The sequence below is a fragment of the Phaenicophaeus curvirostris genome, chromosome 25 (assembly GCF_032191515.1).
Source record: "Phaenicophaeus curvirostris isolate KB17595 chromosome 25, BPBGC_Pcur_1.0, whole genome shotgun sequence".
In the NCBI taxonomy this organism is placed as follows: domain Eukaryota; kingdom Metazoa; phylum Chordata; class Aves; order Cuculiformes; family Cuculidae; genus Phaenicophaeus; species Phaenicophaeus curvirostris.
The window spans coordinates 1600355-1616087 of NC_091416.1; the positions used below are offsets into that span (position 1 = coordinate 1600355).

The 15733-nt window shown below is 47.2% G+C and overlaps 1 protein-coding gene across 10 annotated transcripts in view; it reads left to right on the forward strand.

Moving 5' to 3' along the window:
• The window catches only part of NCAM1 (neural cell adhesion molecule 1), a 104530-nt gene that overhangs the window by 86267 nt on the left and 2530 nt on the right, over nt 1-15733 (forward strand). For 4 of the 10 annotated variants that reach the window (XM_069876428.1, XM_069876429.1, XM_069876430.1 and 1 more), the window contains 5 exons: nt 2391-2515; nt 2940-3120; nt 11925-12132; nt 12787-12903; nt 14459-15241. In XM_069876428.1, coding sequence (XP_069732529.1) covers nt 2391-2515; nt 2940-3120; nt 11925-12132; nt 12787-12903; nt 14459-15241 — 1414 coding nt within the window. Of the gene's footprint in view, nt 1-2390; nt 2516-2939; nt 3121-6403; nt 6599-11924; nt 12133-12786; nt 12904-14458; nt 15242-15733 lie in introns of those variants that run through there. The other 6 variants (XM_069876432.1, XM_069876435.1, XM_069876437.1 and 3 more) reach the window with 2 other exon arrangements.

Sequence of the window (15733 nt, forward strand, 5' to 3'; positions counted from 1 at the left end):
TAACATGGGGGAAGAAAAAGTGTGTTCCCTCTTTGCATCTTTAAGAGAAGTTACAATGTGGTGAAACCCAGCTGTGTGTATCTCAGGTCGGAGCCCTGTGTATCCATGGGCTGTAATTACCTTCGTGGAACAGCTGGGATGTCGGACAGAGCACGTGTTGGCCTGCAAGGGTATCAAATTAATCTTAAATTACTGTTTCAATCTGAGTCTTGGAGTTTTCTCATTGATGTTTCACAAAAAATATGCTTGAATTCTTTCTTTGGAGGGTGAGGAAGGGCTTCAAATTGCTTCTGAAGATCAACTTTGAAAGGTGTTGGATGATTGACCTTTCTCTGGCCAGTCAGAAACCCACGTTCTCTCCAAAAGTACCTGAATACAAATCCAGACAGAATAGATTTAGCATTGAGAATGACTTTGGGGTTGAAAGAAGCTCCTGTAAATTCCCGTGACTGATGTTATCTTTTAGAGTTGATGGGAATACAAGGACTAGTGTATTTATTTCAGTTAATGCAACACAACTGAGGCTTTTTAAAAAGTTTTATTTTAGCCAACAGGTCAGGCTTTTAAAGTCACAAACGTTACTTCAGTGTCCTGGTTTTGTTCTCATTTGACGATTACATTCAGGCGCTTAAGTCGCAAATGTCAGCAAAACACAGGATGTGCATTGTCTGTTGTGTTCTCTGGGTATAAACTCCTTGTGTTCAGCTCTAAATGAGCTGTTTTCCACTTGGATTAATAAATAGCAATACTTCCAAAACGCATAAAATATACATAGCTGTGGTTAAACGGAGGCGTAGGGCTTTTTTTTTCTTTTTAGCCACTTTAATTGTTATATAAATTACCTGTTAGCATTAGGCCCCTGTAATGAGTCCAGCCAGCAGAGTGTAATTAATCTCAGGAGCTCGCTGGAATTGCCAACTGCAGCCGATTTGTTTGTTCCAACTTACAAATAATTGCAGTGTTGGTTTTGCTCAAATTACCCATAAAGAAATTGGGTGGAATTGCTTCCAGAGAGCGACAGCTGAAATGGTCAAAAGTTATTAAGAAGCTTTTAAGCCCCAAATTCATAGTTGAAGCGCTTAGACTGCAGTGCTGAAGGAATCGGGCACTGCGGTAAAAGGACCTTCAGCAAGATCTGTGATTAATCCTGTCCAAGTCTTAGCATTTAAACTTTGGGGGCGGTAAAAAACCAGCCCTCACTTCAATCTCAGGTGAGCGTTGGCGTAGATGGACCTGAGCCTCCCTTGTCTTTAGGGAACGTGGAGCAAAGGAAGCTCTGGCTCGTCTGAAAGGAGGGACCGGGGCTCAATCATCATTTAGGTTCTTCTGCTTATGCAGTGCTTGCGTTGTTAGGGACAGGGGGTTGATGGGTTTGTTTTTCTACAAAAACCAAATAAATAGGTAGTAAAGCCTCTTGCAGAGAGAATGCACAGACCATGAGAGCCCTTCAGAAACCATTGATCCCTGGTCAGAGAGAAGCAGGAGGAGGAGGCGAGTCTGGAGCAATTCACTGCAGTGTAATATCAGTCTGTGGGTTCCATTTTTAGTAGGAGAGGTGTTGTAGTAAAGGTGTGAGAAGGAGGGACTTGGGATTGTGAACCGTTGTGTGCGGTTTATGGAGGAGCTGGCTAGAAAAGGCGATCGTAGAATGAAGGGGGCGGCTGTACGTCGGCACGCCCTGCAGAGGCAGAGGACACCACGCCTCCCTGCTGGAGTCAGCGCTGCAAAGTGGGAAATGACAGCTTGTTCTTTTTGAAACGGCTGTTCCAGAAGCGTGTTGGGCTCTGGTTCTCTCCAGTCAGTGCAGTTGGTTGTCCCAGTGCAAGCGGGAGGAGAAGATGTCGTTGTGTTCAGTGCCGTTTCCTTCACCCCGTTTGTGAGCAACCAGTGAGCCTTGGGTCCTGCGGCTCTAAAACCTGCCCAGGATCCGGAGCACAAACGCAGCTCTGTGTGACGAGTGTGACGTCCCTTTTCAGCGATGCTCTTCACATCGACATTTCGCAGGAGCAGCTGCCCATTTGCCACATGCTCTATCTTGAAGTTTTCCAGGTGTTTCACATCAAACAAATACAAGGAGCCCGTTACTGCTCCAGAGTGGTTTGGGGGAAGGGTGGGTCTTCCTCACTTGGCCTCTGGCTCTGTTCTGTCGCACACAAAAATGGTAACTTACGGTGAAAACAAACCACCAAAAGCAAGAAATCCTTGGCTCTTGTGGATATTTGCACCCTGGACACGGCGTCCTCTGTGTCTGGGTCAGTGAGGTCGGCACCCTGGCAGCTGAGCGTAATGAAGTATTTTCCTCATGATGATGAAAACTTGTTCCCTGATTTTTTATTTTATTTTATTTTATTTTATTTTTACAATTAACCATAAATCCACCGTTGTTTCAGGGGAACCCAGTGCACCCAAACTGGAAGGTCAGATGGGAGAAGATGGAAACTCCATTAAAGTGAACGTTATCAAGCAGGATGACGGTGGCTCCCCAATCAGACATTATCTGATCAAATACAAAGCTGTAAGTGTGACTGACATTCAAACTCGATTTGTGTTTAGCCCCTTCAGTAGTCAGGCTTCGCTCTATGGGCAGACAACTCTGAGGCCAAGGTCTTGGTGGTGGCCAGTACAGGAATAAGTGCCAGGCAGGTATGAAAATGTGTGGAGTGTGAGATGTGACATGCACAGAAGCAACGTATAAAATCCTTCTTTAATTTTTTTTTTTGTTTAATTATGAAAGATTATTTTTCCATGCTGTGAGCACGTGGTAGTTATGTAAGCTTAGTGTTATTTCATTTCACAGACTGCTGGTTTGCACCCCTGAATTAGCTGAGTAGCGTGTGCTTGTGCAAAAACCTCCCTACTTTTCCATTTGGTAGTAAGCAACCCCAGTGGTCTCAGAGCGAGCCGCTAACGCTGTGCCGTGTTCTTTTGCTGTTCCGCAGAAGCATTCCGCAGAATGGAAACCTGAGATCAGACTTCCGTCCGGCAGCGACCACGTCATGCTCAAGGCTCTGGACTGGAATGCAGAGTACGAGGTTTATGTGATCGCTGAAAACCAGCAAGGGAAGTCCAAACCAGCTCACTATGCTTTCCGAACTTCTGCGCAGCCCACTGTCATCCCAGGTACCGCAGCCACGAGCTTTACCATTGTTTTCTGCTTCTGATTAATGCAACAGTGCTGCATCCTCTTAATGTGCCTCAGTAACCCTGACAACTTGCTTGCTTAAAGCCATTATCGCAATTGGTTACCCATGCGAAGCTTAGTTTCTGCCGCGTACATACCTGCGCTGTAGCCCACGTTGCAGTCTGTGCAGCGTTAGCGGGACATCGTTAGGAACACTGCATTACAAATCCGTGTCTGACTGCTTACTGGGCATGTTGGCTTTTTGAATCAGGGATTGCTAGCGGAGAAAAGCAGTGAATAAAAAATGCTTTCTGAAACCAAAAAAGCAAGATTCCCATTTTAAACTGAAGCAAAATGACCGCTCAGATGCCTTTCACCGTGCAGGTTTCCCTTCTGAAGCTGCTTTGGGCTCGCTTACTGCTCGCTTGTCCGTCCAGCTCAGCATTTGGAGAAATAAAAGCATAAAGAGTTTGGTAGCAGTTGGAAAGGAAAGGGGTTAAAATCTTTCTCTGAAGGATTTTTATTAAATGAAGCGGAGATCAAATTACAGTAATTTTAAAACAGCGCTCGTTTAATGTTGGGGAGCGCATTAGGGAAAAGTAACTGCATAGCATTAGAGCGCTGCTGGAGACTCTTGTTCCAGACAGACTGGGCTTATTAATGTGCTTAAAAAGTGAGGTAGCAGCACAAACACCATGAAAAACAAGCAGACCTGGTTAGCTGAGGTGCTGGGAGTTCAGCAGTTGGCTGGAAGCTGTGGAAAGGACACCTGGGATCGCTGTTCTGCACGGGCAGGAGTAGCGCACCTTGGAAAAAAACCCAAACCAAGCAGCTCCTCAAGGATGAAATTGCTGGCTACCTGTAAATTAAAGTTCTGATGGTTAAAGGCATATGGACTAACTTCAGAGCTGATGGGTCAGCAGGGGTCAGTCCTCACTGCACAGGGTTAAGCTGAGGTCGGTGCTGATGGTCCCTGATGAAGTGATTTGCTTTCATTCTCGCCTGCTACATCGTTAACTCAGTCTCCTGTTTTTCTTCAGAACAGCCAGTGTGGGTCTGTCAGTCTTTCCCTTGCACCGAGAGCTCGGTCCTTGTTCTGCCCTCGCTGTGCCCACTCCCTTCCTGTCTGAAGGAAACAGCCGAGACCTTGTGCACTTTGCATGCTGAAACTCCCCTTGATAAAGCCAGAGACTGTGGTTAAGCATACCAATGAGTGACCTAGCTGGCTGGGGCTTGAAAAATGCGTGTGGAAGGGAGGATGAGGGTAGGGAGGAGGAGGGAAACGGGGCAAACTAGAGATTGGGATGCGTGTTTGACCAAGGCTGTAGTTTTGGTTGGAAGGACCCTCAGTAACTCATTAAGCTACTTACTCTCTGATTCTCATTTTCAACAGCTCTAACGCTTACTGCCCTCACGTATTTGAAGGACAACTGTGACTGATGTGGCAGGAGAAAGGGAGGGTAATTTGGCAAAGAGTGCCCTAAGGTCAGTTCAGAGCTGAGCGGTCGAGTGCTGTAGGCTGGGAGCAGCAGCGTCTCCCCTGCACTGTGATGTATCTCCCCAGGGAGAGTTCCAAGTCCTCATGAGTCATTTTGTTCCTCCACACTCCGTTGTATGCAACCATTTCTGTTTTCCTGTGCTGATACTCTCTTTTAGCCTTGCTTATTTGCCCAATAGGACAACAAAGGTACCTGGGACAGCTGGAATGTCTCACACAGGCGTATTAGCAAGTTTTGAAGATGTTTTTGCTTTTGGAATGTGCAGTGTTCGTGGCAATGAGAGGAGCAATGAGCCCAGATGCTGCTGAGCCCTTCAAAACCAACATTAAGATGGGAAGGGACCCCCTTAAAAAGCAAGGGTGGGGCAAAGCCCTGTTTGTTATCTCAACTGAAACTTCTTTGGCCTCTCTGAAATTATTCCTCCCTTAGTCTGGTGTGAAGAGTAGGAGGAATGCGGATTTTAGGCTCCCACTCAAATGTTGCACTTGGAAATGTTGGAAGCAATTTGAAAAGCAGCCGTTTTGGAGAGCAGGATTGACCCAACAAAGGGATGCAGTGGTGTTGTCAGAGAGGACACGCTCTGGTTTTCAGGCACCTAGAGCCTCATGCAGTGGAGCAGGATTTGTGACTGTGTTTCTCTAGAGGTTTTTTTTTCCATTTTGTAGAGGACTTTGGTTTCTCCTCAGCCACCCTTGGTGTTTCCAGACCCTGTGGTTCCCCGAGCCGGTCCCCAAACTAATCGCATTGGGGAAGACATTTCTAGAGGGCAGGCTGGGCGTCTGTCGTGCAGCTCCCTGGCCTCTGTGGGACTGAAGGCAGGAATGCCAGACTGCAGCGGGGAAGGGGAAACGTCTCTTGCTTTCCTTTAGCATCCTCTGTCATTTCATGACATTTAGCTTTTACATTTTCATTCCAAAATGATCTGCATCGGAGACATCAGAGCCAGTGCCTTTAACACAGAACCGCTCTGCTTGGCGCTCAGAGCTAGGAGTTTCCTGCAGATAAAATGTGTATTTGTTATGTCGAGTCCTTTGTTACCATTACTGCACAGAGTCCTTAAAGAGGTTGGAGGGATAAGAGTGTTATTTTCAGTAATAATAATAGTAATAATTGCATTAGAGTAGTTTTCCAGCAGCTGGAAGGCTGAACGGAAAAGTCAGTCCTGTACTCTTGAGACCATCTTGCTTCTCTGGGGTTTTGGTCACCAGGATCCGAGTGTTTGGTGCCACAGGCATTGGCGAAGGGCTTGGACAGGCAGGTGGATTGTCTGCTGCCCGAAAGCATTTCTTGTTTTTTCATGTGTAAAAGGCAGTGTTGTCCTTTCAAATATCAGAAAAACATTTTCTTGTGTTCTGGCTAAGCCTTCCGTTCCATCATTTTTAATCTCATTTGCTTGCGACCCCCGTAACCCCTGACTCGGACCCTGCTCTGCGGCTTTGGACATTGCTGAGCTTCCGACCTGGCCCTGTTGTCACTGTGAATGTGCTAATGCTCCTCTTTAACCTTTAACCATTTTAATTTACGAAATTAAATAAACCTTTGATTCTTATGTTTTCTATATTTATGACCTAATTTTTTTTATCTATTTTTCTCTCTTTCTCTCTTTCTTTTTCTTCCTCGTCCTTTCTTCCTTCTCCCTCCTTCCCCTTCCCCTTCCTATGTCTGTCGTCATACATGTCACCTTGGATCTCACGGGGAAACATCCACGCTTGCCACATGCACCAAATTTGTTTTTAAACAACCATATTTTCCCCTCCTGGGAACCATTGTCTGGCACCTGCAGCGACCTTGGGAAGTCCATCAACGTCGTCCTCCTTTGTTTCATTGCTTCTCTCTGCAGTGACTCTGCTTTTGCTCTGTTAGAAACTTAAAATAAAGCAATATTTGCTTGAAAAGGCCTGGGTCCCACCGGGCACGCGAGCAGATAACTTTGCTTCAGAGGATGATGGCAGTTCAGAAAAAAAAAAAAAAAAGAAAAGAAAGCAAAAACCACAGAACATTTAAAAAATGTTTAATTTGAAAGAGTCAGTATTTTGTAACAAGGAAAAGAAAGGTTTAAGCCAAGTTTTTTCTCTTTAACATTTTTTTTGTTACTTGTAATGAATTTGCCCTTTTTAATGGATGTAAAGAAAGATTTTTTTTTTGTTGTGTTTGCTTGCTGTTTTTCATCACAAGAAGGTACGATACTGAAAGTCTCTTACAATACTGCTTTTTACTGATTTTTCTGCACATCTGGTGCCGATCACTGTGTTGTGCAAAAGGATTCAAAAGCCCCATCCACAAACCCTCAGACTCTAAAAAGAGCAAGAAGATTTGTCAGAGAGAGAATCCTCCGGGTTGCCTGGATGTCTCTGTGGGCTTTTGCATGGGGGTTCAAATTTATAGCCATTAGGTGGTTTTCCTGATGTGGTCCGACTATAAACATCTTGTGGGAATCGCGCTGGAGAGATTGATTTCTGTCTTCTTGATGCGGTTGAATCCTTGTGGCTTCCCCTGGCGCGCAGTCACGTATCTCATGACCCGTGCCGGAGCCAGGACACAAAGAGCCCATGAGCGTACGGATTTGCCATGGGTGCTTGTCTAACAAGTTCTGATTTTCCACTACTGTGTTACCAACTTCATAGAGAGATCCCTTTTCTTGCCGTTATAACAGAAAAGATTAGCTTGGATCAAGTTACCTGACCAGCTGAGTAATTATTACTGATCCTTAATAATATTCATCGTTAACTGTGCATGTGACACTACCAGACAGGATTAACCCATGGTGTAAATTGGTGCAATATAATGCATCTTTGTTACCAACTTCTGTGTATTGCATTTCATTCAGCAAATTTCAGTTGACTTTTTTCCTTTTCTCTTGTCATTACTTAAAAAAAAAACACAGAAAAACAACCCAACAACAAAAAAACCAAACCCTTGTGCTCCTCATGAATTGTCTTTATGATGGGAAATCCATTTGGCTGTGATGCTCTTCTAAAGACGAGTCTGTCTCTCCCTTGAGGGCTCTCCGAGTGGGCCTGGGGTCGCCAGCGATGAAGCTGTCTGTACCGAATGTGTCCAGTAGTGTCAGGATTTTGGAAAGGAATTTATCTTTCTAAGAAAGTTCTGATAGGGACAAACAAAAACCCTGCCGTCAGTCTTGTCTAACTGCGCGGCTTATGCTCTGCACGTGAGTCTCTGCTGTGCTTCTTCAGCCCTTGCTCATTATGATTAGTGAGCTGCTTTTCTATCCAGGCTATAAATGAATAAATGCACGTGCTGCAGACAAAAGCATGTGGATTTCCTTTAAAAAACCCTCACTCCTGAGGGATTCTATAGCAACAGAAAAGCTTTACAGAATAGGTACAGCAAAAAGCAATGTAGCACCAACAGCCTCCAAGTTCACAGTGTCTTTAAGGATTCCTGTATCGTTATCCCTTATCACTCATCTCTGGAAGATTTGGAATCTCAGTTCATGTCGGGAATTAAAATTTATAAAACCAGAACTCACAGAAGAGATTTGAAAGTTAGTGGAAATTGCAGGGTTTTCCTACTGGCCTGGAAAAAAAACATTGTAGGCAATTACTGTGGCCCAGATTCACAGTCTGAAATGTAAAATCTGCAAATAGCACCAGAACAAGGATGTTCCTCTGCAGATTTGCCCTTATTCTCCCTGTCTCCGTGCTCTCCTTCCTGGCAGCCTTTCCTGTCGTAGCTCCCTGGGGCAGAGCAGGAAGGATAACAGTTTGGAAGAGGGGAGAAACACGGAGGGGAGACTCGTACCTGTTCAGTAGCTCTCCTTTGGGTGCTCGGAGAGAAGAGTGGGTTGGTAGAGTCGTAGGAGAAATCGGGTCTTTGGGAGCTGTAGCGCTTGGTGGGTTTAATGACCTTGTGGAGCGGGCTCTGAAGTGGCAGAACAGAGAATTGATGCTAGGTTTGAACATCTTGGTCTGTTGCGTTAGTTGTAAAACTGCCTTTTCTTTATTGTGTTCAATCTTTTCCAACCTTTCACGTGTGAAAAGTCTTGTGGGTTATCTGGTGGTACGCCTGGGGTTTGGGGAGGTTTCGTAAAACCTGGGATACCCGCAACACTTCTCCGATTTTCTGTCTGTGATCGTGTAGAGTTCTGTTCGCGTTACGTTTGTAAGTGGTGTCAGTGCCTCACGAGAAGCCGATGGAAGCTGCATAAAAGCAGACTGTAGGTGGGCTGTCACTCAACTCACAGAGCCACCACCGGGCCTTAGGGGAGAGAGGCTTTCTCCACCGTCCCCATCACAGGCAGCAGGATCGGTCGTGTTGCGGGGCTGGTGCTTGCTGGAGGGAGCAGAGCAGAGCGTCTGCAGCCCCTGGGGACCCTAGTGCTCGCCGAGGGCTATCAGAGCACACTGCACAGCCGTGCGCACACAAACACGGGAGAACCCGCCACTGGCATTTAAAGTGGGATGGGAAACATTGCTTGGAACAGGAACCATCTTTCTTCCATTTCTGCTTTCTGTTACCAGTCCTGAACAGAGGCAGGTGAGTATTCAGACAGGCTTTTTCCGCAGTACTGCTAAACAATCTGCATAACATCCCTGTTTAGAAAGTAAAGCAGACCTCTTGTCAGCCAAATTTGGTGGAGAAAAATATGACATTCTGCTCTTGTTTGGGTATTTCTGTTAAAATTTACTGTGTTATTCCTAGCTGAAGCTCATCCGCCTTCTGTTTCCAGCTTTTGAATCTTGTTGTATCTTTGCTCAAATAAAGTGCCTGTATTGTATGAACTTTTCTGCTGTGTGGAGGGCTACAATGACCTATTTCATCTTTGCACGTTTCTTTCTTGTAGTTACATTGAGTTTTCCCAAGTAGTTTTTAATTCTTCTGCCACCATTGTGAGATTTCCCCAAGTCATCATCTTCCTCAGCATCGTTTGTGAACACCTTCCCCCGCCATCAGTGATGCCAAAGACAGAGGTGTTCTTCTGTTTCCAGCTTCTTGCATCCCTGTTTACACACGTGCCAGAAGGGAAGTGGTAGCAGGCTGGCTCCGCATCCCATGGGAATTCCTGAGCCTTTCCATCTCCAGGGGCACGGCAAACTGACTCCTGCACAGGGGGGAAATCGGTTCCTTCCTTTACTATTCACAAAAAGCAGCTTCCCCAAGTCCAGTATTATGTGTGAACACTACAGCACTTGAAAGTAGGCACCGCTGCCAACCCAGCGGCTTTGGCTCTGCCCCAGAGTCAGAGGCTGCAATTGTCCCAGTGGGATTGCAGTTCCTCTCGCAGTTTGGAAGGGTCCCGCACAGCCGTTCAGACGAGGAATGGGCAGCATGTAAGGCTGTCGAGGTGGTTTAATTCCTGACCTTAAGGGGCTTGTAGCTCATGCTGGCAGGTCTTGTAAAAGCTGCCGGAGAGAAGGTGCAAAGAGGGCTCTGGTTTGAATGGAATTCTCCAGCTGTCTTCTAGCCTATGGAAAAATTCCATTTGTCCCAGGGCAAAATATGTTGTCTCACTCCACCTCTGGTGACCGAGACGAGGTATCTTTTGGAGGCCTGACAAGGAACTATTATCCTGTGAGCCTGTCTGTGACGCTTTTGTTAGTGCACCTTCACCAGCGTCCCCACGAGCTCATTCCCAGAAGGATTAGGTGGGTGATAAGTTTAACACATCTTTAGGTTTTCCTTCAGGAGCTGCTGTGAGCAGGAACACGTTAATTTATATTAAATAATCCACACAAGAATCCCAAATACATTGGAAAAGGGAAAGTACACGACCTCCCTCCCTCCCTGCATGCATCAGAGGGTGATTAATACGTTTAATTATGGAGCTTGCTGCAGGGTGCTGGGGTCTGGTCTGTGGCAGGAATGTTCTGAGCATTTAATGGGCTTGTGAAGCAAGTGCAAGAGTTGGGAGCCTCAGAGGGACTTTAGATGTAGTCAATGCAGAAAGAAACCTTCCTGTTAGAGTCTGGATTCCTGTCAGGGTCACAAAATGAAACCACACTTCTCTGCCTTATGCTAAGGATGTTCTGTCTCCTATTCTTAAGTAATAAAATGCGTGGCAGAGGGTTTTTGTCTCTCCATGAGCCCTGGAAATGATCTTTCCACTGACAGAGTACTTTGTGTTCAAGGTGTGGTAGCAAGAGAGGAAGCTGCAGCTGGCAGCATTCAAAGCTGTGCTTGTTGGTTTTGTGGTTGTCAAAAAGTTTTGGCAGGATTAACTGATGTGTTTATCCACTCCTGTTTCTGGGAAAGCGCTCAGTGTTTCACAAGCAGGTAGAAATTATGGGCAAGGCCCTGCGTTTTCCAGACCTCCATCCCCACCTCACGCCCACTGTCCACTTGCTGGAAGAGGAGAGGTATCTGCGTCCTGAGGAAGTGGTGCAGGGAAGTGGGAACCCTGCAGAGTTCCAGCTGTGCGAACGCTGCAGTAGGCGAGGTTTCTGTAGCCTGCTTTGCAATAGAATCATAGAGTCATTAACCTAACCTTAGACCTAAAAAAGACTTAAACTTATCCAGTCCAACCATCAACCCAACACCACCATGCCTGCTAAACCATGTCCAAAGCAAATTCTATGAATTCTGTAGTAATCTATGATTAATAACAGGAAAAACAGGATTGGTGAACGAGTCAATGGAAGGGTAAGTCTGTTAACAGGTGACATTGAAAGACAACATAGTGATATTCACTAAAAAGTGGCTGACCCAATCAAGATCAATTGCAAAGGGAAAAAAATCTGACCCTCTGATGGAGAAAGAACAGGTTAGAGGATTTGATTTGTGTTTTCAAATTGGTTGAATCTGATGAACTAAATTTCATCCTAGAGCACATCAAGAAGTGACGGATTTACTTTTATATCCGTTAATGGTGATCTGAGGGAACACATGGTTTATGGGTTGCTGTTCAAAAGCAGATGAAAGCAAATGTGTCATGTACCCTGAAAAGGAGGAAGGAAAGACCAGAGAATGGAGTTTAGGACCACGTAATCAGACGTGACAGTTAGTAAGCATCAGAAGGGGCAAAAAAAAGTGCACTTTGATTCTGACTTTATCTATGGATTTATTAAGATTTGATTAGATTTCTTTATTTGGCTACTGAATGGACCTGTGGGTAAGGGTGGGAAAGCCCCATTAGGTCCAAGTAAATCTGTGTTTCCAGGCAGATTGTCCTACACACCTCTAGGATAGAGAACTGGGTGTCACACAAGGCTGCTAGAGAGAGGGTGCACTGTCTGTAAGCTTCTCATGCTTGCAACCCAAGCATAGCCAGATCTGAGCTGCAACTAGCCCAGACTCTCTCCTTTAACTACAAATACCTTGTTTTCTTCTCTTTCTGGTCTCTAAAGCCAGCACCAGCCCTACGTCAGGCCTCGGGACTGCTGCCATCGTCGGCATCCTCATCGTTGTCTTTGTGCTGCTCCTGGTGGCTGTGGATGTCACCTGCTACTTCCTGAACAAGTGTGGCCTGCTGATGTGCATCGCTGTAAACCTGTGCGGCAAATCCGGCCCGGGAGCCAAGGGCAAAGACATGGAGGAGGGCAAAGCCGCCTTCTCGTGAGTACTGTCACCACCTCCTGTTGATCAGTGTGTCCTCTCAGCAACTCCAGACAAGAAACTCTTGTAGGGAGTTCTGGGCTCTTGATGAGAGGGTACCGAAAAGTTCTAGGACCACGCTGGTGTTCTGCTTCATGTTTTCAAGACGGGATTTCTTCAGCTCTTTGTCTGGTTTTGTCCTATTCCTGTTAGTAGCCATCATCATGGACATCGTGGTGGTTGTGCTGTAGGGAATAGCTGGAAGGGGGAGTGACAAAAAGAAGTATCATGGGCTGCATCCAAAGCAGTGTGACTGGCAGTAGGAGGGGATTTTGAGCTGAGAGAGGAGAGGCTGAGATGAGATCTTAGGGAGAAATGTTTTGCTGTGAGGGCGGGGAGGCCCTGGCCCAGGTTGCCCAGAGCAGGGGTGGCTGCCCCATCCCTGGAGGGGTTCAAGGCCAGGTTGGATGGGGCTTGGAGCAGGTGTCCCTGCCCATGGCAGGAGGTGGAACTGGATGGGCTTTAAGGTCCCTTCTGACCCAAACCATTCTGTGAGTAATCTGCTGCTCAGACCAGTCTGTTTCTGTCACTCCCTGTTGACATTTCCAGCATGCCTTTGCAGGAGAACACCTAGTGTGAATGTGAACCAACCTCCGTGCCATTCCCTTGTTACAGGAAAGACGAGTCCAAGGAGCCTATTGTGGAGGTGCGGACGGAAGAGGAGCGGACCCCCAACCACGATGGGGGAAAACACACAGAGCCCAACGAGACCACGCCACTGACGGAGCCAGAGTATGTTGGCGTTAGTCTTAGCACAGGGTCACTGCATTGCCCTCGGTTGCTTTAATCCCTGACCTCTCATGCCCATGACACAGGGCAGGAAGAGAGGAAGAAAGGTAACATCTCCATGCTCCATTCGTGACATACCAGTGAGGAAATGCTTCCTCTCTTCCCCAAAAGTGAGTGACTCCTGTTTCCAGCACTGGAAGGGAAATAAAGCAGCGTTTCTGAAAGGCCTGTCTCTGCCAGTCCTGTCCAGTGTGCAGATGAGGCACATGTCCAGGCTCGCTGCAAAGGATCCAGAGCAAAAGCAGCTCCCAGCAAGCACCAACTCCTGCTGGAGCTCTGCCCTGGAGGAGTGCTTGAACACCCCGTGGTGAGGGCAGCCCTCTCCCCTGATGGCAGCAGAGTAGCCGTGCTCCGGATGTTGGGGCAGGCGGGGCACCTCTGAGCAGCCCTTTCACAGAATCCTGGTGAGCTTTGTTTGCATTAGAGAACTTGTTTGGGGCCTGAGGTTGTGAATCCACGTTAGCTGGGGTCGGCAAGGTTGAAGTATTGCCTGCTGAGTACATTAAGCTCTTTCCTAAACTGTTGTGGTTTTGCTGTCCTCCAAGTGCTTCTCTGTACCTTCTGGAGTAGTAACGGGAGGAATTCACTGTAGGAAGCTGCTGAAATATGTTCATATTGTCCTGATTTTCTTAGATAGTCTTACGGGAGTTTTAACTCAGTTATCTTCCTTTATGAAGGTTTTCTCTCGGTCAATAAGCCTGAGATGGTGTTCTCAGGCACACTGGTTTCTCATGGAATAAACCATTTGTGTTTTCAGCCTCACATCTATGTACTCGCCAAGGTATCCAGTGCTACCCCATGGCTGCTAAAACATAGTTACGCTGTCAGACATTGTCCGAAAGCAAACTGTATTCCAGCTAACACAGCAGGCTGGAATCTGCTCAAAAGGGCAGAAAGCATCACCTCAAAGCCTCATGTCTGTGTGTGTGCGTACATAGATGTGTGCGTTACATGTGTGAGAAAAAGGATGATATTCGGTGTGGTTTGGTGAAGGCCTTAGAGTTGCAAGCAAAGGGATGGGGCCAAGGTGAGGTGCTGGATTCGGGGATCCTACACTGGGACCTTGTTGTGTGGTGACAGACGGCTCAGGGCTGCAAGCTCAGGGAATTGGTAGAAAGCTTCCTGGTGAGGTGAGGTAGAAGAGGCTGAGAGAAAATGAGGCTAAAAGAGAAGAGTCTCTGCAAGGTGACAGGGTTAGGTTTGGCTAAGACTTGAACCAAAATCTGAGTGAGCCGGCCATTCCTGAAGGACATGTGCTCTTCGCTCTTTTTCTCTTCCTAGTTACTCTTCACTCATCCCAGCCCTTTGCACATTTGCCCTCTGAAAGGTTTCTGCTCCTCTGAATCCCTCTCCATGTTCTGTGTGTGTTGTAACCATGTGCCATGCTGCTGCTGTGCCACCCGCCTGCTTCTCACTCTCACGCTCTGCTCCCCTTCCTCCTGCTGTCGTTTACAGGCTTCATTGTCTCTATTTCTCTTCTACTCCTGTCCTCTCGCAGGCACCCAGCCGATACTGCAGCTACCGTTGAGGACATGCTGCCTTCTGTAACCACGGGCACCACTAACTCTGACACTATCACTGAAACCTTTGCCACTGCTCAGAACAGCCCCACCAGTGAGACCACTACGCTGACCTCCAGTATTGCCCTGCCGGCCGTGGCCGTTCCCGACTCAAACTCCGTGTCACCTGGCCAGGCTACTCCAGCCAAAGGGGCGGCCACCTCGGTCTCATCACCCTCCTCCTCCTCCACCCCCAAAGTGGCCCCCCTTGTTGATCTCAGCGATACCCCAAGCTCTACTCCAGCTACTAACAATCTGTCTTCAAGTGTCCTGTCCAACCAAGGTGCGGTGCTCAGCCCCAGCGCTGTCGCTAATGTGGCCGAGACCTCCAAAGCAGCAGCTGGTAACAAGCCAGCCGCCCCAAGCCCTGCAAACCTCACTAGCCCTCCAGCTCCTTCGGAGCCCAAGCAGGAGGTCTCAAGCACCAAGAGCCCTGAAAAGGAAGCTGTGCAGCCCAGCACGGTGAAGAGCCCAACGGAGACACCCCAGAACCCAAGCAATGTGAAGAGCGAGGCTGCTTCAGGCAGCACCACAAAACCCTCCCAGAATGAGGACTTTAAAATGGACGAAGGGACCTTCAAGACACCAGACATTGATCTTGCAAAGGATGTTTTTGCAGCTCTTGGCACTACTACTCCTGGCAGTGTGACTAGCGGGCAAGCTCGTGAGCTTGCTTCTTCCACTGCAGACAGCTCTGTACCTGCTGCACCGGCAAAGACCGAGTATGGCCGCCTTTAATCTTCTGTTGGTGTGTGCTGTGTCTCTTGTGCACTGGTGCTCGTGCTGTGTTCTTGTTGGGTGTTCTCTTAACTAATCTCATTCTTTCCTTAGCGAACTAACTCACCTGTGAACCAACTAAACAAGGCTTGGCTTTAGAGGTCCAGGAGGAAAACAGGAATAGGCTGTGCCAGGGAAGCAGAGAAAAGACAAACCCGGGAATTTATCATAAATGTGTTATTCTTTAGACTTTTATGCAGTGTAGACATGGCACTTGGGGATATAGTTTAGCAGGCATGGCAGTGTCGGATTGGTGGTTGGACTGGATGAGCTTAGAGGTCTTTTCCATTAATGATTCTATGATTCTAGGTTATTCTTTTGTGAAAGAGATCAGACACGGTTCAATTTGATGCAGAGGAAGTGCTGGCCTCGGAGGCACTGAGTTCCTGCAGTGCAATGAGCACAGCCACCCAAATTCTGATTCCTTGCAGGTCAGA